The following is a 26,843-nucleotide window of genomic DNA, read 5'->3' on the forward strand; positions in this document are numbered from 1 at the left end:
TCCTTTCTTCTTTTTTTTTTTTGAGACAGAGTTTCACTCTTGTTGCCCAGTCTGGAGTGCAATGGCGTGATCTCTGCTCACTGCAACTCGGCCTCCTGGGTTCAAATGATTCTCCTGCCTCAACCTCCCGAGTAGCTGGGATTACAGGCGTGTGCCACCACACCCGGCTAATTTTTGTATTTTTAGTAGAGATGGGGTTTCTCCATGTTGGGCAGGCTGGTCTTGAACTCCCGACCTCAGGTGATCCGCCTACCTCAGCCTCCCAAAGTGCTGGGATTACACGTGTGAGTCACTGTGCCTGGCCCCTTTTCTTTCTTTATCATCTTGGTCAGTGTTCAGTGTTCAGGACACTTTCCCATCACAGGTGGCCATACTTGGAGAGTTTTAGAATGGCAGAGCTGGAGGGGACTTTATTTTTTATTTTATTTGTTTATTTTTTTTGAGATGGAATCTCTGTTGCCCAGACTGGAGTGCAGTGATGTGATCTCGGCTCACTGCGACCTCCGCCTCCCAAGTTCAAGCTATTCTCCTGCCTCAGCCTCCCAAGTAGCTGGGACTACAGGCGCCTGCCACCACGCCTGGCTAATTTTTGTATTTTTAGTAGAGGCAGGGTTTCACCATGTTGGCCAGGCTGGTCTTGAACGCCTGACCTCAGATGATTTACCCACCTCGGCCTCCCAAAGTGCTGGGATTACAGGCGTGAGCCACCATGCCTGGCCAGGGACTTTACTATTATTTTTTGTTTGTATAAATTTATGGGTTACAAGTGCAACCGATATATTGCACAGTGGTGAAGTCAGGGCTCTTAGGAAATCCATCACCCACATAATGTACTGTATTAGGCCATTCTTGCATTGCTATAAAGAAATACCTGAGACTGGGTAATTTATAAAGAAAAGTTTAATTTGGCTCACAATTCTGCAGGTTTACAAGCATGTGTAAACCTGCTTTTACAAGGGATGGTGACTTGTCCAGGGTCACACAGCTGTCACTGCCCAAGGGGTTCACCTTGCCTGCTGCTTAGACAGAGCTGATTTATCAAGACAGGGGAATTGCAATAGAGAAAGATGGCCAGGTGCCATCGCTCGCTCCTGTAATCGCAGCACTTTGGAAGGCTGAGGTGGGTGGATCACTTGAGGCCAGGAGTTTGAGACCAGCCTCATGAACATGGTGAAACCCTGTCTCTACCAAAAATACAAAAATTAGCTGGGCCTGGTGGCATACACCTGTAATCTCAGCTACTCGGGAGGCTGAGGCAGGAGAATCGCTTGAACCTGGGAGGCAGAGGTTACAGTGAGCCGAGATCGTGCCACTGCACTCCAGCCTGGGCAACAGAGTGAGACTCTGTCTCAACTTAAAAAGAGAGAGAGAGAGAGAGAGAGAGTAATTTACGCAGAGCCGGCTGTATGGGAGACTGGAGGTTTTTATCATTCAAATCAGTCTCCTGAGCATTCAGGCTGGAGTTTTTAAAGACAATTTGGTGGGTAGAGGCTTAGAAGTTGGGGAGTGGTGACTGGTCAGGTTGGAGATGGAATCATAGGGGGTTGAAGTGAGGTTTTCTTGCTGTCTTCTGTTCCTGGATGGGATCATAGAACTGCCCAAGCCAGATTACAGGTCTGGGTGATCCATCGAGGACAGGGTCTGCAAAATATCTCAAGCACTGATCTTAGATTGTATAATAGCACTGTTATCCCCAGGAGCAATTTGGGGAGGTTCAGACTCTTGCAGCCATAGGCTGCGTGACCCTGTAAACCATAATTTCTAATCCTGTAGCTAATTTGTTAGTCCTACAAAGGCAGACTGGTCCCCAGGAAAGAAGGGGGTCTTTTTGGGAAAGAGATATTATCAATTTTGTTTGGGAGTCAAACCATAACTAAATTAATTCCCAAGATTAGTTCGACCTACTCCCAGGAATGAACAAGGACAGCCTAAAGTTAGAAGCAAGATGGAGTCGGTTAAGTCTGATCTCTTTCACTGTCATAACTTCCTCCGTTATGATTTTTGCAAAGGCATTTGCACAGCCAGTGAACACGGACCCCGGCAGTGGCTTCCACGCCATGGGGGCCTCCTGGAGGCCTGGCTGGGCGAAACAGCCTGGCCCATCTTTGCAGGAGTGGGGTCTGGAGGTGGGTGGGCGGGAGCTCGCGCCCCGCTGACGCTTTCTGTGTGTTAGTTACAGGACTCTGATCAGACCCACCTACAGAGTGTCCTACCGCACGGTGACGGCGCTGGAGTGGAGATGCTGCCCTGGCTTCACTGGGAGCAACTGTGATGAGGGTAAGTCTGCAGGCACTTGGGCTGCAGGGGGCCAGGCGTGGGCCAGGCTGGCCTTTCTCCCTCCTCTGGCCTCCTCCTGCAAGCAGCTTTCCTTTCCTCCATAGCTTGAAATCCTTTCCTTTTTCCAATCACCTCTGAAGCAAATGTTCTGGATTGGCCTGGCCATACCAGGGTGAAGCTGCCCACCCTGCCCGTGGGCACCGAGGCAGGTCCCAGTTTGCACTGGTTGGGTAGTGGAATACAGAAGCCAAAAACAGCACTAGTGCCAGGGGAAGGGATTTGATTTCTAGCCGGTTTCTTCCACTTTTCATTCTGATGCACCCAGAACCCCTGGGGCAGGCAGAGTTGGATATCTGGGCTCTGAGCAAATGCGGATGAGGTCCCACCAGCCTTGAGGCCACGTATTTTGTAGACTGAGACAGAAAGGCTGACCGGTAGCTGCAGATAGACGTTCACCCAGCTGCTTTCTGCCTTTCTGCCCTGCTGGTATTTAGCCCTGGGGCCTGGGCTCAGCCTGGCTCTGGAGGCTGAGAGGGTCACACAACAGCACTTAGGTGGGCCAGCAGTGGTGGACAGAGCAAATCCCCCTTCACTGCTGGCCAGGGAAATTGAGTCCTGCCTAATGAACAAGTTTGCAGCCCACCTTGTTCCCCAACATGGCTGGAGGGGTCTGGAAGCTGAGGCTCGGGGGTCAGATTTTTTTTCTTTTTCTTTTTTTTTTTTTTTTTTGAGATAAGGTCTCACTCTGTTGCCCAGGCTAGAGTGGAATGACATGATCATGGCTCACTGCAGCCTCGAACTCCTGGGCTCAATCGATCCTCCCACTTCAGCCTCCGGTGCAGCTGGGACTGTAGGTGTGCACCACCATACCTAACTATTTTTTTGTATGATTTTTAGAGGCGGGTCTTGCAATGTTGCTCAGGCTGGTTTTGAACTCCTTGGATCAAGCGATCCTCCCACCTTAGCCTCCCAAAGTGCTGAGATTACAGGTGTGAACCACCTCGCCCGGCTGGAGGGGTCAGTTTTGTATTTGGAAACAGTAGCTGTCTCCCACCTTCGCTTTCTGACAAAATTCTTCTCTTCTCTGTCATCTTGTTACTTATTGATTTGATAGCAGGATCTATATGCTTTGAGTGTAAACTGTCTAAAGAGCTCTTTGGGTTACAAAGAATAACGCAATTGACAGAAATAGCAAGACTCCAACAATTGCTTCAGGGGGCCTGTGGCCCGGAGCAGAGCTGAAGGAAAAAGGCTGGGACGCCAGGGAGTCCGACAGGTACCTCTTGTCCTGGTTGACGAGGTGCCTGATGCTGGCAGGGGAGGCTGGGCTATCCTTGTTGGAGGTTCCAGGGCTGACTTGGACCCTTCTTTGGAGATGAGCAGGAAGGACCTCCAAGGTGAAGGGGTGAGGGGATGCCAGGTTTCCAGACAGTGGGCCGGCCCTGGCATAATGTATGGTGTTGAACGACCATGGCTCACAGGTCCCTCATGGAGGCCTGAGCCCTTCAATGCCAGGACTTGGACCTGCCATTCTGGTCAGTGCCATGGCTGTGGGCACAGCCCAATAGGATGGAGCAGACCCACATCTGGATCCTGCCAGGGGCCGAGGAGGCAAGTGTTTCTAGGGAAGTGATTAGTTTACCCTAAGTACATACCTGAGCCTGTTTCAGTGATCAATAAAATCAGCTATGTTAGGCCGGGAACAGTGGCTCACGCCTGTAATCCCAGCACTTTAGGAGGCTGAGGCTGGATAATCGCTTGTGCCCAGGAGTTTGAGACCAGCCTGGGCAACATGGTGAAACCCCATCTCTCCTAAAATATACAAAGATTGGCCAGGTGGGGTGGCATGTGCCTGTAGTCCCAGGTACTCAGGAGGATGAGGTAGGAGGATCACTTGAGCCCAGGAGGTTGAGGATGCAGTGAGCTGAGATCAAGCCACTGCACTTCAGCCTGGGCAATAGGGCAATACCCTGTCTCAAAAAGAAAAAAAATGAAAAATCAGCAATGTTGGGAGGCTCATCTGAGCCAGGGATTTTACTGTGGCTTGGTCACATAGACCATAGCAGCCTGCAGTGATGTACTGGATGGGCTTCTCTCTAGACTGACCATCCAAGCCTTGCTTCCAGAAGCCCTCTGAGCATTAGGAAGGCTTCAGGGGCTGGGCACGGTGGCTCACGCCTATAATCCCAACACTTTGGGAGGCCAAGGCAGGCGGATCACTTGAGGTCAGGAGTTCGACACAAGCCTGGCCGACATGGTGAAACCCTGTTTCTACCAAAAATACAAAAATTAGCCGGGTGTGGTGATGTGCTCCTGTAATTCCAGCTACTCAGGAGGCTGAGGCAAGAGAATTGCTTGAACCTGGGAGGCAGAGTTTGCAATGAGCCAAGATCGCACCACTGCACTGCAGCCTGGGCGACAGAGCAAGACTCCGTCTCAAAAAAAAAAAAAAAAAAAGGCTTCAGAGCCCTTGTCTCAGCTCCCAGCTCCCAGAGGCCCTAAGCTTTCCTGTCACTGCCCTAGCAACCCCTGGAGACCAATGTAGAGCTTGAGCATAATACATTTTTCATCTCTCATTGTAGTCTCTTTATTAAATGAAGTGTAAGTCTCAAAATGCTTAAGAGCTTTGGGAGGCCGAGACAGGCAGATCACCTGAGGTCAGGAGTTCAAGACCAGCCTGGCCAACATGGTGAAACCTGGTCTCTACTAAAAATAGAAAAATTGGCCATGCTTGGTGGTGGGTGCCTGTAGTCCCAGCTACTCGGGAGGCGGAGGCAGGAGGATCACTTGAACCCGGGAGGCAGAGGTTGCAGTGAGCCGAGATCGTGCCACTGCATTCCAGCCTGGGCAACAGAGTGAGACTCTGTCTCAAAAGGAAAAAAAAAATGCTTAAGTGGTCATTCTCATGCAAGTACATGGTAAGCACTGTTTGATTTATGGGTTTTATTGAACTCATTTAATGAGGGAACTGGCAGAATAACAAAGCTGGTTTAAAAGAGGATGAGAGCTGGGACACAGTGTAATTCCAGTGCTATGGGAGGCCGAGGCCAGAGGATCACTTGAGGCCAGGAGTTTGAGGCCCTCCCTGAGAAACATAGTGAGACCTCATCTCTACAAAAAAAGAGAAATTAGCCAGGTGTGATGTCACATGCCTGTAGTCTCAGCTACTCAGGAGGCTGAGGGGGAAAGATCCCCTGAGCCTAGGAGGTTGAGGCTGCAGTGAACTATGACTGTGCTACTGCACTCCAGCCTGGGTGATAGAGTGAGACCCTATCTCTAAACAAATGAGCAAAAAGAGGATTAGAGAAACTGATATATGTGTGTATGCACACATGCATGTATTTGTAGATCGGGCGTCCCCAAGACCACCCTTAGGTTTGACACCTTGCTAGAAGAACTCAGAGAATGTATTAAAAACTATTATGCTCATGGTCATGGTTTATTACAGCAAAAAGATACAGATTCGGCCAGGTGGCTGTAATCCCAGCACTTTGGGAGGCCAAGGTGAGAGGATCACTTGAGGCCAGGAGTTCGAGACCAGCGTGGCCAACATGATCAAACCCCGACTCTACTAAAAACACAAAAATTAGCGGGGCATGGTGGTGGGCACCTGTAATCCCAGCCACTTGGGAGGCTGAGGCAGGAGAATCGCTTCAACCCAGGAGGCAGAGGTTGCAGTGAGCCGAGACTGCGCCACTGTACTCCAGCCTGGGCAACAGAGCGAGACTCAGTCTCAAAAAAAAAGAAAAAGATACAGATTAAAATGAGCCAGGGAAGAGACGCATGGGGCAGGCAGGGCCCAGGAGAGTTTCATGTATGGAACCTCTAGTTGTCCCCTCCCAGTGGAGTTGTGGACAGTGGTACTTTCCCAGCAATGGCATGTGTCAGTATATACAAAGTATTGCCACCCGGGGAAGCTCATCTGAGCCAGAGATTTTACTGTGGCTTGATCACATGGACCATGGCCAGCCTGCGTGGCTGACTCAGATTCTAGCCCCTCTGGAAGTTGAGCTGGTACCAGGTGGTGCAAAGATGTCCTCATCAATGACATTGTTGGCACAAACTATCCAATGTGACCCGTGTTAGCACAGACCGTGTGGCGTGGTCCAAGGTCCCCGGGTAGACAGATACTGTGACCAAGCTGGACATTCCAAGGGCTTCCAAACACCTCCCACAAGCCAGGTGCAAAGGCCGGACCTCCTTTAGGGTAAGATTAATTCTTTGTGTGTGTATATATATAATATGTACATTACATAATATTATTGAAATATATAATATATAGTCATTGTGATATATAATATATAATATATACATTCTATAATATAGAATTATTGAATTATTTATATTCCATATTCTATATGAATTCTATATTCCATATTCATATAGAATATATGAATATGGAATATAGAATAATATATAATTCTATATAGTGACTGTATTATTAATAATTTATATAGTCCAGTTATATATTATCAAATAATTATTGATCTTAATTATTGATAATAAATATTATTGAATAATTATTGATACATTAAATAATATATATTAAATAATATTATTGAATAATGCTGATATGTAATTGAATAATTATTGATAAAAATTTATATATTCCAATAATATATAATATATATTATTGAAATATATAATACATATTATATATTGTTGAAATATACAACATATAATATATAATTGAAATATATAATATGGTCATTGAGATACATTATTATATATAATATATATCTCAGTAATTAAGACAATCTCATTAACAATATATTATATATAAAATATATGTTACTGCACACAGTTTACACATGATATATAATATATACAGTATGAAAGATATATTTATATATTATGTAAAATATGTATTATATAATATGTGAATTATGTATTATAATTGATATTATATTTCTATTTAAACAATGTATATATTATATAAATTATATACAGTTTGAGTATCCTAGTCCAAAATCCAAAATGTTTTAAAATCTGAACCTATCTGAGCCCTGACATGATGCTCAGAGGAAATGCCAAGTGGAACATTTTGGATTTCTGATTTTCTGATTTGGGATGCTGAACTGGTAACATAATTATATATTATATTTAAAGTATATAACTTATATATGTATATAAATAAAAACCTGAAATTAAGACCACTAAGTTTGATCCTCTGGGATAGTAAAGACAAAAGCTTCGTGGTTATTGTCTCTACTGAAAAGAAATCATTTGCTTCTTTTTTTTTTTAATGGATTCTCGCTATGTTGCCCAGGCTGGAGTGCAGCGGCATAGTCTCCACTCACTGCAACCTCCACCTCCTGGGTTCAAGCGATTGTCCCACCTCAGCCTTCTGAGTAGCAGGGATTACGGGCATCCAACACCACATCTGGCTATGTTTTTTGTATTTTTAGTAGAGACAGAGTTTCACCACGTTGGCCAGGCTGGTCTCGAACTCCTGGCCTTAGGTGATCTGCCCACATCGGCGTCCCAAAGTGATGGGATGAGTGATGGCGTGAGCCACCGTGCACAGCCAAAATCATTTGCTTCTTATCAGTTTTGTATGAGTTAACATCCAACTTGGCAGAATCTGAGCTGCAACTCAGATGTATATAGTGAGTGTTAACTCGAAGTGACATTCTCCCAGGGTGTCATACGGCATGTAGGTGGGCTCATGAGATAGTGCTGTAGCCTGACTCTAGAAGGTTGGGCCCTCAGCTTTTGCCCTGTTTCCTCATTTTGCATAGCTCTTCTTGCAGACTGAGTGGATGAAACACAGTAGCCCATGGCAGCAGGTGGCAGGACCATGGGAGGACAGTCCCTGCTGACTGGGGGGTACTCACCGCCAAGTAGGTTCATGTGGGGTTGTGGGCTCACCTTTCTCAATAGTGGAGGCAGAGGTGAAGGGGAGTGACTGTGAGCTGGTGAACTGTATAAATTATACAATGTGTCCACCCTCAAGGGCTTGGCACTTCACCAGAAGAAGAAATTTCTTATCCGATAAACCATATTGATATTGATGATCAATATACAGTCATACGTGGCTTAATGATGGGGTTATGTTCTGAGAAATGCATCATTGGAAGATTTTGTCATTATGGGAACACCAAAGGATGTACTTACAGAAACCTAGATGGTCTAGCCTATTACACACCTAGGCTAGATGGTCTAGCCTATTGCTCTGGGCTACAAACCTGTATAGCATGTGACTATGCTGAATTCTGGAGGCACTAGGAATATAATGGTAAGTATTTGTGTATCTCAACATATCTACACATAGAAAAGGTACAGTAAAAATACATCATTATTATTATTAATTTTTTTTTTTTTGAGATGGAGTCTCTCTGTTAGCCAGGCTGAAGTGCAGTGGCGTGATCTCTGCTCACTGCAACCTCCACCTCCTGGGTTCAAGGGATTCTCCTGTCTTAGCCTCCCGAGTACCTGGGGTTACAGGTGCCTGCCACCACGCCCGGCTAATTATTGTATTTTTAGTAGAGACAGGGTCTCACGATGTTGGCCAAGCTGACCTCAAGTGATCTGCCCGCCTCGGCCTCCCAAAGTGTTGGAATTACAGGCGTGAGCCACTGCGCCTGGTCTAAAATACAGTATTATAATTTTAATGGGGGTGGGGGAAGATGTGGTGGCTCACGTTTGTAATCCCAGCACTTTGGGAGGCCAAGGCAGTGGATCACTTGAGGTCAGACCAAGTTCTAGACCAGCTTGGCCAACATGGCAAAACCCTGTCTCTACTAAAAATAGAAAAACTAGCCGGGCGTGGTGGCATGCACCTGTAGTTCCAGCTACTCAGGAGGCTGAGGCAGGAGAATCACTTGAACCCAGGAGGCAGAGGTTGCAGTGAGCTGAGATAGTGCCACTGTACTCCAGCCTGGGTGACAGAGCGAGACCCTGTCTCAAAAAGGAAAAGAAATTTTATGAGACCACTCCTATATGCAGTCTGTCGTTGACTGAAATGTCGTTATGTGGCACGTGACTGTACTCACCAGAAACATCTGGAGTTCTTGGACTGATTATGATGAGTTCCAGCACCTCTCAAGATGCTCTCAGCCTCAGAGCCTCTGCCAGCCACTCCCTAGTGGAGAAACCTTCTGGGCTTCAAGCACCTTGCTCAGGACGCATGTCCCCTTCTGAAAGTGTTAGGGTTAAGTGACTCTTCTAGCTGGGTGCCTGAGGGTCCTGGACATCTCAGGAGTGGGGAGTTGGCAGCTGAAGAATTCCTGGGAGTCTGAGCCGGAGCTGAGTTTGGGATCGGCTCTTGAAAACCCTTGTAAAGATTTTACATTCCCGAATATAAACCAATAAAGACAGCAGGCTAAATCAAGGCCATGCCCATGTCTTGGGCACATTCTGAAGATGACTGTGGTGAGTACTGCACCATTAATTCCCTTTTGCTTCTCATTCCTGCCTCTCTGGAAACAAGCAGGTCCATGAGATTCAGTTCAGTGGGTTTTACTGTGGTTCAGTGGGGTTTCCCTCCCTAGACACCCCAGGAGTGCAGGTCTAAGGTTTGGAAATACTTTCCTTTTTACATATGTCTATACATGGTCCATCTTAATGAATTGCACATTTCGTGTTTGTGAATTCGCCTCCTCGATAAAACTAATGGGTAACCCCCAAATCAATAACTTGCAGTGGTCATTCATGGATATGGGGCACAGTAGCAAAAACTTTGAGTCACCAGACATGCATGTTTCCTACTGAGGTCAAACCAGGTGACACCCTGGCTCCCTGTTTCCCTCTCAAACTGCAAAGAAGTGTCCTGTTCTTTTCTTTTTTTCCTTTTTTTTTGTTATGGAGTCTCGCTCTGCTGCTCAGATTGGAGTGCAATGGCACGATCTCAGCTCACTGCAACCTCCCAGGTTCAAGTGATTCTCCTGCCTCAGCCTCCCAAGTAGCTGGGATTACAGCTGCCCGCCACCACACCCAGCCAATTTTTGTATTTTTAGTAGAGACAGGGTTTCACTATGTTGGTCAGGCTGGTCTGGAACTCCTGATCTCAGATGGTCCACCCACCTCAGCCTCCCAAAGTGCTGGGATTACAGGCGTGAGCCACCGCACCCGGCCAAGTGTCCTTTTCAAGGTCTGTTTAGTACCACAGTTTTTGCATCTTTCTGCCTTTTTGGGGTGGTTTTGTTGTTTAGAATGTCCCCCAGGCATAGCGCTGAAGTGCTGTCTGGCGTCCCTAAGCACAGAGGCTGTGTGATGTTCCTTGTGGAGAAAATATGTGTGTTAGATAAGCCTCGTTCAGGCATGAGTTATAGTGCTGTTGGCTGTGAGTTCAATGTTTTTTTTTTTGAGACGGAGTCTCGCTCTGTCACCCAGGTTGGAGTGCAGTGGCACGATCTCCGCTCACTGCAAGTTCCGCCTCCCGGGTTCACGCCATTCTCCTGCCTCAGCCTCTCCGAGTAGCTGGGACTACAGGCGCCCGCCACCACGCCCGGCTAATTTTTTTGTATTTTTAGTAGAGACGGAGTTTCACCGTGGTCTCGATCTCCTGACCTCGTGATCCGCCCGCCTCGGCCTCCCAAAGTGCTGGGATTACAGGCGTGAGCCACCGCACCTGGCCAATGTTAATGAATCTACAGTAAATATGTTAAAAGGTGCCTTTACAAAACAAGTCTTGTTATGTTGACCAGGCTGGTCTCAAACTGGTTTCAATCTATCCTCCTGCCTCGGCCTCCCAAAGTGCTGGGATTTTAGGTGTAAGCCACTGTGCCAGGCCCACAGATCTTAAATGTAACAATTTGATGAGTTTTGATAAATGCATACACATTTCCATCAGCTCCCAGAAAGTCTCTACCCCAGTGTAATTGCTCAGTGGGTTCTTCCTGCCTGCCATCCAGACAAAACCAGTTCGCTGAGACCGTGGTATTGCAGTAAAGAAGTATTTTAATTAACACGATGCCGGCCACGTGGGAGAAATGTAGTTATCACTCAAATCAGTTTCCTTGAAGGCTTGAAGGTTAGGGTTTTTCAAGGATAGTTTAGTGGGCAGGGGACTAGGGAATGGGCGCTGCTTACTGTTTGGGGATGCCATCATAGGGGTGTGGAAAATGGTCCTTGGGCACTGAGTCCAACACTGGGTGCAAGGCTACAGGACTGGTTGAGTGATGAGTCATGAGTCCAGGTGGGGTCAGTCAGTTGCCAGGATGCAAAAGTCTGAAAAATATCGCAAAAGACCAATCTTAGGTTCTACCATAGTAATCCATAGGAGAAATGGGGAAGTCATCAATGTTATGACCTCTGGCGGCGTGTCTCCTGTGCCTTAAAGGATTATAGAAACCATGTCCACATTTTAGCAGAATTCGGGCACCTATAATTCTAATCTCATGTCCTTTCATTAGTCTTACAAAGGCAGTTTCCTCCCCTAAACAAGGAAGGAATCCATTTTAGGGAGGGACTATTATCATCCTTGCTTCAAAGTTAAACTATAAGCTAAATTCCTTCCATGGTCAGCTTGGCCTCTACTCAGGAGTGAGCAAAGACCCCCAGTCTGTGAGGTTAGAAGCAAGATGGAGTCAGCTATTTCAGATTTCACTCACTGTCAAAATCTTTGCAAAGGCAGTTTCACTAGAAAGCACCGTTCTGACTTCTATCATCATAGATCAGTTTTGACTATTCTTGAACTTTATATAAATGGAACCTTACAGCATGTAATCTTTTGTGTATGGTTTGTTTCACTTGCATTTTTGAGATTCTTCCACATTTTACATACACATTTGTAGTTTACTTGTATTTGTTGCTGGATATTATTCCATTGCATGAATAATCATCATTTTGCTAGGTTGTGGTATAGCTTAACTTTTTTTTTTTTTCTGAGATGGAGTCTCACTCTGTTGCCCAGGCTGGAGTGCAGTGGCATGATCTCAGTTCACTGCAGCCTCTGCCTTCCAGGTTCAAGTGATTCTCCCTGCCACAACCTCCCAAATAGCTGAGAGTACAGGTGCCTGCCACCATGCCTGGCTAATTTTTGTAGTTTTAGTAGAGACAGGGTTTCTCCATGTTGGCCATGCTGGTCTCAAATTCCTGACCTCAAGTGATCCGCCCACTTTGGCTTCCCAAAGTACTAGGATTACAGACGTGAGCCACTGTGCCCAGCCTCAAGCCCTTTTATAAGGGCACCTAATCTCACTCATGAGGTCAGAGTCCTCATAACTCAATCATCTTTTTTTTTTTTTTGAGACAAGAGTCTTGCTCTATTGCCCAGGCTGGAGTGCAGTGGTATGACCTCAGCTCACTGCAACCTCTGCCTCTTGGGTTCAAGCTATTCTCTTGCCTCAACCTCCCAAGTAGCTGGAATTACAGGTGCACACCACCGTGCCTGGCCAATTTTTGTATTTTTAGTAGAGATGTGGTTTTGCCATGTTGGTTAGGCTGGTCTCAATCTCCTGACCTCAGGTGATCTGCCCTCCTTGGCCTCCCAAAGTGCTGGGATTACAGACATGAGCCACTGTGCCTGGCTGACTCAATCACTTAGAATACTACCACATTGGGATGAAATTTCAACATGAATTTTGGAAAGGACATAAACATTCAAACCAGGACAACACTTATTTATAATTTTCTTTCCTTGCCACGTCTTTGTCAGTTTTTTGGTTATGAGACTTATGCTGGTCTCATAAAAGGAAATGGGAAATTTTCGCTTCTCTTCTATTTTCTGAAAGATTTTTGGGGTAAAGCTGTTACTGCGTTTTCCTTAAATGTTTTATAGAATCCACAGTGAAACCATCTGGCCCTATAGTTTTCTTGGTGGGGAAGTTTCTGATAACAAATTCATTTTCTTTAATAGATATAGGGCTATACATGTTTCTATTTCTTATCTTAATAATTATTTATGCATTTAAAAATAAACTTTTTTGAGGTTTACCTTACATACATCTTATTATGTACTTGTGATTTTCATGCATATAATTTATCCCCATCTGTTCAATAAGTTTTGACCACAAGCATATTTTTTCTTTTTCTTTCTTTCTTCTTTCTTTCTTTCTTTCTTTCTTTCTTTCTTTCTTTCTTTCTTTCTTTCTTTCTTTCCTTTCTTTCTTTTTTTTGAGACAGAGTTCAGAGTTTCACTCTGTTTGCCCAGGCTGGAGTGTAGTGGCATGATTTCAGCTCATTGCAACCTCCACCTCCCGGGTTCAAGCGATTCTTCTGCCTCAGCCACCCAAGTAGCTGGGACTACAGGCACCCACCAGCACACCTGGCAAATTTTGTATTTTCGGCCTTCTGAAGCACTGGGATTACAGGCATGAGCCACGGCACTCAGCCTCACTAGATTTATACTTTAAGGATAATTCCTTAAGTCACATTTCACTAGTAGATGTCCTACCAGTTAGTTCAATCTGGCTAGCAGCATAGCGGACATCATCACTTTTACCCATATCATGTCAATGTGTCTGTATTTCTCACCTATGAAATGGTACTTTAGGCCGGGCACAGTGGCTCACGCCTGTAATTCCAGCACTTTGAGAGATTGAGGTGGGAGGATCACCTGAGGTCAGGAGTTTGAGACCAGCCTGGCCAACATGGTGAAACCTCGTCTCTCCTAAAAATCCAAAAAAACTAGCCAGGCGTGGTGCTGCATGCCCGTAATCCCAGCTGCTTGGGAGGCTGAGGCAGGAGAATCACTTGAACCTGGAAAGTGGAGGTTAGAGTGAGCCAAATGAGCCAAGATCACACCACTGCACTCCAGCCTGGGCAATGTGAGTGAAAACTCTGCCTCCAAAAAAAAAAAGAAAAAAATAAGAAAGAAAGAAAGAAATGGTACTCTATAGTTTAGAAAGTGTTTTCAGTTTGTTGTATTTCCATTTTGTAGATGCAGAAACAGGCCCAGAGGAAATAAGAGATTTGGCCAAGTCATCTAGCTAAGGAGTGGCCAGTGTAGAACTGAAACCTGGGTCTTTTTTTTTTTTTTGGAGACAGGGTCTGACTTTGTTGCTCAGCCTGGAGTGCAGTGGCACGATCATAGCTCACTGCAGCCTTGAACTCCTGGGCTCGAGCAATCCTCCCACCTCAGCCTCTTGAGTAGCTGGGACTACAGGTGTGTGCCACCATGCCTGGCTAATTTTTAAATTTATTTTCATTTTTGTTTTGTAAAGTGAGGTTTCACTATGTTGCCTAGATTGGTCTTGAACTCTTGGCCTCAAGCGATCCTCCCACCATGGCCTTCAGAAGTGCTGGGATTACAGGCATGAATCACTGTGCCTGGGTGAACAGGGATCCTTTTGTTCCTAATTAGGTGCCCTTTAGTCTAAGCTATGTGGGACCTTTGCAGTCTTGGGAAATCCCACCCGAAGTTGTCCCAGTACAAGGGACAGGGCCGCTGGTCTCTAGGCTGGCTCCTTCCTGCAATTCCTAAGGTGGCCTTGTCCCTAGAGTTCTTTTGTTTGTTTGTTGTTTGTTTTTTGAGACGGAGTCTCGCTCTGTTGCCAGGCTGGAGTGCAGCGGCACAATCTCGGCTCACTACAACTTCTGCCTCCCAGGTTGAAGCAATTCTCCTGCCTCAGCCTCCTGTGTAGCTGGAATTACAGGTGCCTGCCGCCACACCCGGCTAATTTTTTTTTTTTGTATTTTTAGTAGAGATGGGATTTCATCGTGTTAGCCAGGATGGTCTCAATCTCCTGACCTAATGATCCTCCCACCTTGGCCTCCCAAAGTGCTGGGATTACAGGCATGAGCCACCGCACCTGGCCTATGACCCTAGCGTTTTAAGGCCCCATCTCACATTGGCTTGGTGTTGTAGAAGAGATTTACCAATCAGGAGATGATAAGTTTAACTTGAGTAGGGGATTTTTACTCTTTTTTCTGTATTCCAGCTGGAAATGAATCCAACCGGGACAGGAAATGAATCCAACCGGGACAGGAAATGAATCCCCTGGACTCCCATATGGGCAGGGGCAGGCCTGGGACAGAGGGGCTTAGCTAGTGCATCCAAGTGTGGAGCTGATTGATTTGAGTCCAAGGCGATGCTGACCATTCTGCCCCGACTCTAGCTCTGTGTATGGGTGTGTCTGTGTTTTGAATGGCTGAAGGTTCAAAGCCAGAAGGAGTTGGTTCTCATGGGAGGAGGCTGCAGCCTCCTGGTCTATCTGCAGAGCTCATCGCTTTAGGAAAATGACTCCCCATGAATCTGATGATGTCTCTGAGACTTGCCTTCCATAGCTGTCATTCAAACTAGGGCCATTTATCAAAATGAGCCAAGTGCATAGCAGGTTCCGGGCGCCGGATGCTTGGATCACATTGATGAACAAGGGACTTCAGGGGCTCCCAGGTGTGCTGTGTGTGTGTGTGTGGTGGAGAGTGTGCAGGGGCCAGAGGAATGAACAAATCATCCAATACTGCAAGATAAGGACTTCGCTAAAGGTACGATTGAGGTGTTGTGAGATTCACAGGAGGTTGAGATCTGGGTGGTCCTCCTCTGGTTCAAGGCCTGGCTTCCTGGGTCCAAGTTTCTCAGAATCCCACTTCACTGTGCATCCTCTCTCTTCTATAGATTGCATCTTTCTTCCCCACTGGCTCTTTCCCATCAGCATCTAAGGATACTCCAGCACCTCTCTCCTTTAAGAAAACAGCCTCAGGCCAGGCGCGGTGGCTCACGCCTGTAATCCCAGCACTTAGGGAGGCGGAGGCTGGCGGATCATGAGGTCAAGAGTTCGAGATCATCCTGGCCAACATGGTGAAAACTTGTCTCTACTAAAAATACAAAAATTAGCTGGGCGTGGTGGCACGCATCTGTAATCCCAGCTACTCAGGAGGCTGAGGCAGGAGAATCACTTGAACCCGGGAGGCGGAGGTTCCAATAAGCCAAGATTGCACCACTGCACTCCAGCCTGGGTGATAGAGAGACTCCGTCTCAGGAAAAAAAAAAAAAAAAAGAAGCGAAAAAAAAGAAGCGAAAGAAAAGAAAACAGCCTCATTGCATCTACATCATTCTTTTGCTATCGGCTTTTCTCAGCCAGTCTTCTTGGAAGCACTGTTTGCTCTCCCTGACTCAGTTTCCTTGCTTCTAGGGTCTCCTCCAACCTCTGTGGCCAGGTCTCTGTCCGGCTTACTGTCTCATTTGCACCTGCGGGATGTTATTTTATTTTATTTTTTGAAACAGGGTCTTGCTCTGTCACCCAGGCTGGAGTGCAGTGGAGTGATCATAGCTCACCTCAATCTCCTGGGCTCAAGTGATCCTCTTTCCTCAGCCTCCCAAGTAGCTGGGACCACAGGTGCACAACACCAGGCCCAGCAATTTTTTTTTTTTTTTTTTTTTTTACATTTTGTAGGGATAGGGTCTCTCTATGTTGCCAAGGCTGGTCTCGAATTCCTGGCCTCAAGCAATTCTCCTGCTTTGGCCTTCCAAAGTGCTGGGATCACAGGTGTGAGCCACTGCACCTACCCTCCTCCTCCTCCTCCTCCTTCTTCTTTTCTTTTTGAGACAGAGTTCCACTCTTGTTGTACAGGCTGTAGTGCAATGACATGATCTCAGCTCGCTGCAACCTCCGCCTCCTGGGTTCAAGCGATTCTCCTGCCTCAGCTTCCCAGGTAGCTGGGATTACAGGTGCCCACCACTACACCCGGCTAATTTTGTATTTTTAGTAGAGATGGGGATTCGCCATGTTGGTCAGGCTAGTCTTGAACTCCTCACCTCAGGTGATCCACCTGCCTCGACCTCCCAGAGTGCTGGGATTGCAGGTGTGAGCCATGGCGCCTGGCCACCTCCTTCTTCTTCTAATTATGATCTTCCCTGGGGCTAATTTCACACATTGCCACTCAAGGTCACACACCTTACCTTTCTCACTACAGCAGAGGAAGCATTTCTAGAACCTCCTGGTTGGGGCTGAGGTCCCATCACATCCACACTGTGGCTGGGAGAAGGGAAGGACCTTGGTCAATGTTATTGACCATCATCTCCAGTTGGGCCTGAGGGATATAAGTTCAAGGTCTCATCCACAGTGTGTTGGCCCAGACTGGGAAAAGCTGGTGGCTGGCAGGGGCTGCCGGTCCACCCCAGCCCTCACTCTTGGGGCCATGGGGTGGGTTGATTGGGTCTTGCCTCTGCTTAGCCTGTTATGGTGATGGTGAGTGGAGATGGATAGGCTCTATCCAGGGAGCTTTTTTTTTCTTTGAGACGAAGTCTTGCTCTGTTACCCAGGCTGGAGTGCAGTGGTGCAATCTTGGCTCACTGCAACCTCCGCTTCCCGGTTTCAAGTGATTCTCCTGCCTTGGCCTCCTGAGTAGCTGAGACTACAGGTGCCCGCCTCCACGCCCAGCTAATTTTTGTATTTTCAGTAGAGATGGGGTTTCACCGTCTTGGCCAGGCTGATCTCACACTCCTGACCTTGTGATCCACCCGCCTTGGCCTCCCAAAGTGCTGGGATTACAGGCTTGAGCCACCGCGCCCAGCCTCGGGGAGCATTTTAAACTTATCTCCTTTTCTTTTTTGAGACAGGGCCTCACTCTGTCATCCAGGCTGGAGTGGTGCCATCTCGGCTCACTGCAACCTCTGCCTCCTGGGTTCAAGAGATTCTCCTGCCTCAGCCTCCTGAGTAGCTGGGATTATAGGTGTGCACCACCACACCTGGCTAATTTTTGTATTTTTAGTAGAGAGGGGGTTTTACCATGTTAGTCAGGCTGGTCTCGAACTCCTGACTTCAGGTGATCTGCCTGCCTCAGCCTCCCAAAGTACTGGGATTACAGGCGTGAGCCACCGCACCCGGCCTTAACTTCATCTATTTATTTCTTTTTCTCTTCCTGGGGCCTCCGGGACTGCAGTGTCATCAACAGCTCCCTGTACTGTTTACTGGGACCTCCATGCTTCTGGCCCCCGGTGACACATGGGAGCTCAGTAGCTGGCAGGGCAGGACCCATCATGAGAGTCCCAGAACTGGGGAACACCGAGGAGCAGAGAACGGGGCCCCATGCAGACCAGGAGCCCTATGCCTGAGCTGCAAGGAGGGACTTGCAGGCAAGGTTTTCCACCTGGATCTGTTCAGATGCAGTGACCTTGCAGAGTGATGGGGCCGGGACACTTCGTGCATCAAAGCACATAATTAACAATAAAAAGGAAAGGGGTCCAAGAAGAGGGATTCAAGTTTCCTAGAGGGCAAGGAGAGGCCATGATTGACAAGCCAGAAGTGGGCTCATGAGAACTGGGCTTTCTCTGCTAATAGCTGTGCTGTCCTGACCTAAGCTTACCTTCTCTAAATGTGTCAATCTAGAAAGAGAACAGGGCTTCGGTTTTGCAAGATGAGAAAGGTCTGAAAATTAATTGCACACACATTGTAATAAATCTCCACCCCTTTTTTATCTTGCAAATGCTATGAATTTTGGATGCCTCATGTAAGTGAAATCACACGGTGTTAGTTTTTTGGTGACTGCCTTATTTTGCTTAGCATTATGTCTTCAAGGTTCATCCATGTAGCAAGGGTCAGAATTTCCTTCCTTTAAAAGCTGAATGATATTCCACTGTAGGGATATTACTATATTGTGTCCATCCATTCACCTGCCATTGGACGTTGATTTGGGTTGCTTTCACTTCTTGGCTATTGTGAATAATGCCGTCATAACCATAAGTTGCAAATATCTCTCCCCTCCCCTCCTTTCCCTTCCCTTCCCTTCCCTTCCCTTCCCCCTCTTCCTCCCTTCCCTCTCCTTTCCTTTCCTTTCACCTTTCCTTCCCTTCGCTTCCCTTCCCTCCCTCCCTTTCTTCCTCCCTTCCTTCCTTCCTTCCTCCCTTCCCCTTTCTCTCTTTCTCTCTCTTTCTCTCTTTCTTTTTTCTCCTCCCTCCCTCCCCCTCCCTTCCTTCCTTCCTCCCTTCCTCTTTCTTTCCTTCTTTCTTTTTTCTTTCTTTCTCTTTCTTTCTTTTCTTTCTTACTTTCTTTCTTTCTTTTCTTTCTTTCTTTTCTTTCTTTTTCTTTCTTTCTTTCCTTCTTTCTCTCTCTTTCTTCCCTCCCTCCCTCCCTTCTTCCTTCCTTCCCTCCCTTCTTCCTTCCTTCCCTCCCTCCCTCTTTTATTTTCTCTTCTTTTTTCTTTTCTTTCTTCTTTCTTTCTTTTTCTTTCTTTTCTTTCTTTCTTTCTTTCTTTCTTTCTTTCTTTCTTTCTTTCTACTTTTATTCTTTCTTCTATCTTTCTCTCTCTCTTTCATTGTTTTTCTTTTCCTTTTTTTTGAGACAGGGTCTTGCTCTGTCACCCAGGCTAAATTGCAGTGGCATAATGATAGCTCACTGCAGCCTCCACTTCCTGGGCTCAAGCAATCCTCCTACCGTAGTCTCCCAAGTAGCTGGGTCTACAGGCATGTACCACCATGCTTGGCAAATTTTCAAATTTTTTGGAAAAATGAGATCTTGCCATGTTGCCCAGGCTGGTATGGAACTCCTGGCCTCAAGTGATCCTCCCATATCAGCTTTCCAAACTGCTGGGATTACAGGCTGATGCCACCATTCCCAGCTAATTTTTTATATTTAGTAGAGATAGTGTTTCACCATGTTGGTCAGGCTGGTCTCAAACTCCTGACCTCAGATGATCCACCCACCTCGGCCTCCCAAAGTGCTGAGATTACAGGTGTGAGCCACCAAGCCCAGCATCTAATTCTTATTTTATTTTATTATTATTTTTTTTGAGACGGAGTCTCGCTCTTGTTGCCCAGGCTGAAGGGCAATGGCACAATCTCGGCTCAAGCGATTCTGCTGCCTCAGCCTCCTGAGTAGTTGGGATTACAGGCTCCTGCCACCACACCTGGCTAATTTTGTATTTTTAGTAGAAATGAGGTTTCTCCACGTTGGTCAGGCTGGTCTTGAACTCCTGACCTCAGGTGATCCACCCACCTTGGCCTCCCAAAGTGCTGGAATTACAGGCGTGAGCCACCGTGCCTGGCCTCTAATTCTTATTTTTATTTTATTCGTTTATTTATTTTGGAGACAGAGTCTTGCTCGGTTGCCCACGTGATCATAGCTCACTGCAGCCTCTAACTCCTGAGCTCAAGTGATCCTCCCACCTCAGCCTCCTGAATAGGCGGGACTACAGGTACACACCACCATGCCCGGCTAATTTTAAGATTTTTTTGTAGTGGCAGGGTCTCGCTATGTTGCCCAGACTGGTCTCGAACTTCTGGCTCCAAGTGATCCTCCCACCTCAGCCTCCCAAAGCACTGGGATTATAGGTGTGAGTCACCACCCTTGGCTTTAAGCCTCTAATTCTTTCTTTTTTTTTTTTTTTTTTTGTTGAGACAGAGTCTCATTCTGTTGCCCAGGCTGGAATGTGGTAGTGTGATCATAGCTCACTGCAGCCTTGAACTCCTGGGCTCAAGCAATTTTCCCATCTCAGCCTCCTAAGTAGCTGGGACTACAGGTGCACACCACTTGTAGCCCTGCTAAGTTTTAAATTTTTCATAGAGGTAGGGTCTCGCTATGTTGCCCAGACTGCTCTTCAACTCCTGGGCTCAAGCAATCCTCCTGCCTCAGCTTCTCAAAGTGCTGGGATCCAGATGTGAGCTACGACACCCAGCCTCTCTGCATCCTTTTAACAAAGAGTCACAGCCTCTGGGCCCTGGGCTGTGGCGGGGCCAGCCCTGTTTCCCTCTCACACTCCGGTGCAGGACAGCATCAGGAAGTGCTTTTGGATTACAGGCGTGAGCCACTGCACCCGGTCAGGAGTTCAAGACCAGCCTGGCCAACATGGTGAAACCCTGTCTCTACTAAAAATACAAAAACATCAGTCGGGTGTGGTGGTGCACGCCTGTAGTCCCAGCTACTTGGGAGGCCGAGGTAGGAGAATTGCTTGAACCCAGGGGGCAGAGGTTGAAGTGAGCCAAGATCGTTTCATTGCACTCCAGCCTGGACGACAAAGTGAAACTGTCTCAAAAAAAAAAAAAAAAAAAAAAAAAAAGATAAAAAGGAAGTGCTCTTGGCCCAGCGTGGCAGTGACATAAGACATCAGGCCCCTTCCCATGTAACCGGAAACCCATGAACAGAGCCTGGTGGTTTTACAAACAGGATGAGCAGAATGGGGAACAGAGAATCTCACCTTCTGGGGGTCCACACGTGTTCCCCGAGATTGTGAGAATGAGTGTGTGCAGCTGGCTTGGGCAAGGGTGGCTTTCCACCTACCCAGGGCTTGCTAATAACTTGCTGACGGCCCTGACTGAGGTGACTCAGTTTCCCAGTTAGAGCTCCCCAGCAGCAAATGCAGGTTTGGCTGCTGTATCATTGATCACTCCCAGCCTGTCCCTGCCAAGCGATTCTATTTCCCTCACCTGCTTAGACAGTGGAAAGGCCACAGGTGTCAATAGCCCCCGACCCAGCATTTAAATCCTGGCTCCATACACTAATTCTGTGGGCTGGTCGCTTCCTGTCTAAACCTCCATTTGCTCATCTATAAAGTGAGCATAGCGATACCTGTCTTGCAGAATTGTCAATATATTGTATATGAAATGAGGTGACAAGTACCTGATGTGGCACAATTGGTGGTACAGAGTAGGCCTTAATAAATGGCTCTTGTTACTGTCATTCCCCAACCTGCCCAGCGCTAGGCACAATAGTGTTAGAAACACACACGGATTAGCCAGGTGCAGTGACTAAAACCTGTCATCCCAGCACTTTGGGAGGCCAAGGCAGGAGGATCGCTTGAGGCCAGGAGTTAGAGACCAGCCTGGGCAACAGAGACCCCATCTCTACAGAAAACTTTTAAAATTAGCTAGGCCTGGTGGTGTGCACCTGCTACTCAGGAGGCAAGGGTGGGAGAATCGCTTGAGCCTCGGAGGTTGAGGCTGCAGTAAGCTGTGATTGTGCCATGGCACTCCAGCCTGGGTGACACAGCGAGACCCTGTCTCCAAAAAATATATAAATAAATACAGACTGACTGATTTTTGTATTTTCCCCTTCAGGATATAGATGCTTAGGACTGAGATGAGAGTGCTAAAACCCCGGCATGTCCTGGTGTGTGTGTGTGTGTGTGTGTGTGTGTGTGTGTGTGTGTGTGTGTGTGACAGAGAGAGAGAGGTTCAGTCTTCGCCTTTTCATGCGACGTAGAGGGTCTGAGTACGGATCCCTGGAGCACCAGGAAGCACCCTGTCAGGTAGAGGGTGCCAGGAATCCCTGGTCTTGCTGCAAGCGCAGGGAGCCCTGGGCTAAGGTCCAGAGTTAGCGACCCCCTGCAAAGCTGCTGTTTTCCTTTAGGGAGTGGAGATTGGTTGGGGTTTGGAGTCCAACCAAATACCTCTTGGAGGGCAGCCCATCAGCAACAGGGATGCTGTGAACGTCCGTGGGAGGTGGTGGGTTGTGTAGATGGAGGCCGGAAGTCAGGACCTTTTGAAGCAGCATTATTGTCAGGGTAAATACCTGAGGTTCATCATCTCACGCCAGGGAAGTCAAAGACATGGACGCACAAGAAGTGAGTTTAAGAGGAGAGGTTTAATAGGTGATAGAGAGAGAAAAGAGAACAGCCCTGTCTCCTGCAGATAGAGAGGGGCTGCCGTGTGGGTCTTCTGGTTTCATGGCGAAATGCACAGGGCGGGGGGAGGATGGGGGGTGGTTTATAGATGAGCTTGAAGAGGCAGAGTCTTATTTACATAGCGCCCGAGAGATTGGTCAGACCGGGTGTGACGTTTGCATAGTGTGCGAAGAAGCTGGCCATCCCGCCCCAATCTCTTATTGTGCAGACGGTGTTTTCTACCTGGCTGCTGCCATCTTGTCTGTTCCTTACTGTACACGTGGTTGACAAAGGAAAGGGAAGATAGGGCCGGGCGCGGTGGCTCACGCCTGTAATCCCAGCACTTTGGGAGGCCGAGGCGGGCGGATCACGGGGTCAGGAGATCGAAACCATCCTGGCTAACACGGTGAAACCCCATCTCTACTAAAAATACAAAAAATTAGCCAGGTGTGGTGGCAGGCGCCTGTAGTCCCAGCTACTCGGGAGGCTGAGGCAGGAGAATGGCATGAACCCGGGAGGCGGAGCTTGCAGTGAGCCGAGATCGCACCACTGCACTCCAGCCTGGGCGACAGAGCGAGACTCCGTGTCAAAAAAAAAAAAAAGGAACAGAAAAGGGAAGATGGAGCCGCCATGTTGAACCTACCTGGCCCCCAGGTAACCCTTTTCTACTGGCACGGCTGCCGGCATTTACCTATGCAAGCTTTTAGCTTGCTTACCTGTGCGTGCAGATTTTCAGGCTGCTTTTTGTTAGAAAAGAAATGATTCATATCTGTAATCCCAGCACTTTGGGAGGCCAAGGCTGGTAGATGGCTCGAGGTCAGGAATTCAAGACCAGGCTGACCAACATGGTGCAACCCCGTCTCTACTAAAAATACAAAAATTAGCTGGGCGTGGTGGCGCACACCTGTAATCTGAGCTACTCAGGAGGCTAGAATCGCTTGAACCTGGGAGGCAGAGGTTGCAGTGAGCCAAGATCGCACCACTGCACTCCAGCCTGGGCAACAGAGCAAGATTCAGTCTCAAAAAAAAAAAAAAAAAAGAAAAGAAAATAAATTATTTTGCAGCTGCTTTTTATTAAAAGGAAACCTTACCAAGGACTCTCTTACCCCCACTATCTGCCTAAATAATTTCTTTCTAGCTCTTATATCACTTTGTAAGTGACCTGCCCATCCGTTTCTCTTCTGGAAATAGGGTCACAGGAGTAGCCCTGCTGCGGAAGGGGCACCTTGGGGGTCTTTGCTTCCCGAGGTGGGGCTCCGTGCCCCCAAGCAAGGCCTCCGTAACAACGCACTGAGCCCTGGTTATGGTAAACTTCCCGCAGAAGGAGGCTTACCTTCCCATGATGCCATGTCTAGACACAAGTTCAGGTATAAATCATGGAGACGATGTAGCATGTTCAGTGGTTAAACTGTAAAACTTTAACGAGAGATTTCTGTCTTGAACGTGTGCTGGGGAAACTGTGGGAGGAGGGAGGGGGAGATGCATTCACTTCCTTTCCACTTCCTCTCTGGCCATCTGTAGGGGTGCAGGCACCACCCTGGAGGCCAAGCCCTTAGCGCTCAGCTGAGATTTGGTGTCAGCGAGTGGCCTCCACCAGACCTGGCAGTTCCCAGGCCTGGCTCCCATAAAGCAGCTAGACGGAGCTCTGCCCTGCTGCACCAGGTGGACCTTGGCCAAGTCACAGCCTTGCAGGGCCTCGGATTCCTCATCTGTGAAATGGGGGTGGGAGAGAGACTCTCCCAGCACAAATGTTTCCATCTCCTGATCTTCTACAATCTGGCAGAGCGCATCAGCAGACACACATGTTGAGCAGAAGGAATGCCTCTCTGAGTTTCAGACCTGCCTCGTGGGGCCCTGGGGACACTGTAGGGCAGAGGAATAGCTTTGTAGGCTGTAAAGTGCTGTGCAGACACACAGCCCTCCTGGAAATTCTGGGGGTCTCTTTCTCTAAAAAGAGCTGAAAGCTATGCTGGTAGCTATTTAGGAGATATCTTTGTGGAAAAGGAAATGGAGACTGCTGTGGTTTTTTTTCTGACTCCAAATACGTTGCTCCAATTCTCTGACACCATCACCATTCCATTCAGACACTCCTGGGAGTTAGAGCAGACCCCACAGTTTAAGGTCTCAGGCCCATGAGACTGCTCCCAAGTCAGATGCCGGCCATAAACGGGGTGCCCAGTCTACCTGCACTTATGCAAATTCAAGGGTTTACATGATTTCTCCTTTTTTTTTGAGACAGAGTTTTGCTCTTTTCGCCCTGGTGTGCAATGGCACAATATTAGCTCACTGCAATCTCCGCTTCCTGGGTTCAAGCAATTCTCCTGCCTCAGCCTCCTGAGTAGCTGCGATTACAGGTGTGTGCCACCATACTCAGCTAATTTTTCTATTTTTAGTAGAGATGGGGTTTCACCATATTGGCCAGGTTGGTCTCGAACTCCTGGCCTCAAGTGATCCGCCCACCTCAGCCTCCCAAAGTGATGGGATTACAGGCCTGAACCACCAAGCCCGGCTGGTGTCCAGATTTCTGCCTCAAGTTTGGTAATTCCCTAGAACCACTCACAGAACTCAGGAAAGCACTTTGCTGATGGTTACCGTCTTATTGTAAAGGAAACACTTGAGTAGCAGCCAACTGGGAGAGATGCACATAAAGTGGCGTTGTTGTCTGGGGTAAATACCCAAGATTCGTTGTCTCACGACCATGGGCAACTAGGATGCAGACACACGAAGAATGAGGGTCAGTGCAGAAGTTGAATCAGCGAACGCAAGAGAAGAGCTCTCTCTGCTGCAGAGAGAGGGGTCCCAGAGAAATGGATTGCCGCTTTTTTTTTTTTTTTTTTGAGACAGAGTGTGGCTCTGTCATCCAGGATGGAGTGCAGTGGTGCGATCTCGGCTCACTGCAACCTCTGCCTCCCAGGTTCAAGCAATTCTACTGCCTCAGCCTCCTGAATAGTCAGGATTACAGGCGCGTACCACCATGCCCAGCTAATTTTTTGTGCAGAGAGGGGGTTTCACCGTGTTGGCCAGGCTGGTCTTGAACTCCTGACCTCAGGTGATCCGTCCACCTCGGCCTCCCAAAGTGCTGGGATTACAGGTGTGAGCCACCACGCCCGGCCCCAGGGAGCCCTTTTCTATTGGCATAGCTGCCGGCATTCACCCATGCAAGCTTCCGGCTTTCTTCTCTATGTCTGCTGCTTGATTTTTCAGGCTGCTCTTTGTTAGAAAAGAAATGATTTGGGGGCTGCTTTTTGTTAAAAGGGAAAACTTGCCAAGGACTCTTTTGCCATTGCTATCTGCCTAAATAATCTCTTTCTGTCTCCTGTATCACATAGGCCAGTATGGAGGGTGGTGGGGACAGGGTGTAGAGCTTCTCTATCTTTTCTGAGTATCCACTGTCCCAGAACATTCAGGTGCTTACCAACCTGGAAGCTCCATGATCTCCACTGTTCGGGTTTTTATATGGGGTCTCATTACATAGTCTCGATTGATTACATCATTGGCCATTGTTGATTAACTCAATCTCGTCTTTCTTCTCTTCCTGGGGGTCAAGGTTGGAGCTGAAAGTTCCCACCCTCTAATCACATGGCTGGCTTCTCTGGCCCCCACTCTCACCCTGAAGCTGTCTAGGGGCCCAGCAGGGATCACCTCACTTAGCATAAACTCAGATTTGGGGGAAAGAGGCTTGTTATGAATAACAAAACACACTTCTATCACTCAGGAAATTCCAAGGGTCTCAGGAGCTCCATGCTAGCAATTTCAACAAAGACCAAATACATATATTTTATTATACCACAGACACAGAGGCCTTTGGAGCTGAGGCTGGATGCTACTCTGTGTACTGAAGACACTCACTTGGGCCTTAAGGTCAAGGTAGAGGAGGCCCTGGTTTCCAGTGATGACATTCCACGGTGCCAGCCCCCACGTGCCATAATATCTGCTCCCATGCAATTCAGCATAAGGGCTTTATACTTGCCTTGCGCATATGGCTGAGCAATGGCAGAGGTTTGAATAGGGTGGCTGATGTGGAGCCACATCACAACACATCCTGTGTGAGTGTGTTACTGGAAAGGGGTGTCATCTAGACTCCCAATAGTGGGTTCTTGGATCTTACTCAGGAAAGAATTCAGGGTGAGTTGCAGAGTATAGTG

At 47.6% G+C, this 26,843-nt stretch overlaps 1 protein-coding gene across 2 annotated transcripts in view; it reads left to right on the forward strand.

The window, feature by feature from the left end:
* Positions 1 to 26,843, forward strand: part of COL26A1 (collagen type XXVI alpha 1 chain) — a 196,498-nt gene that overhangs the window by 82,446 nt on the left and 87,209 nt on the right. The window contains exon 3 of one of the 2 annotated variants that reach the window (XM_030796611.1): positions 2,174 to 2,277. In XM_030796611.1, the coding sequence (XP_030652471.1) occupies positions 2,174 to 2,277 (104 nt within the window). The remainder of the gene's footprint in view (positions 1 to 2,173; positions 2,278 to 26,843) is intronic. The other variant, XM_030796612.1, reaches the window with a different exon arrangement.

This window comes from Nomascus leucogenys, chromosome 17, assembly GCF_006542625.1.
Source record: "Nomascus leucogenys isolate Asia chromosome 17, Asia_NLE_v1, whole genome shotgun sequence".
In the NCBI taxonomy this organism is placed as follows: Eukaryota; Metazoa; Chordata; class Mammalia; order Primates; family Hylobatidae; genus Nomascus; species Nomascus leucogenys.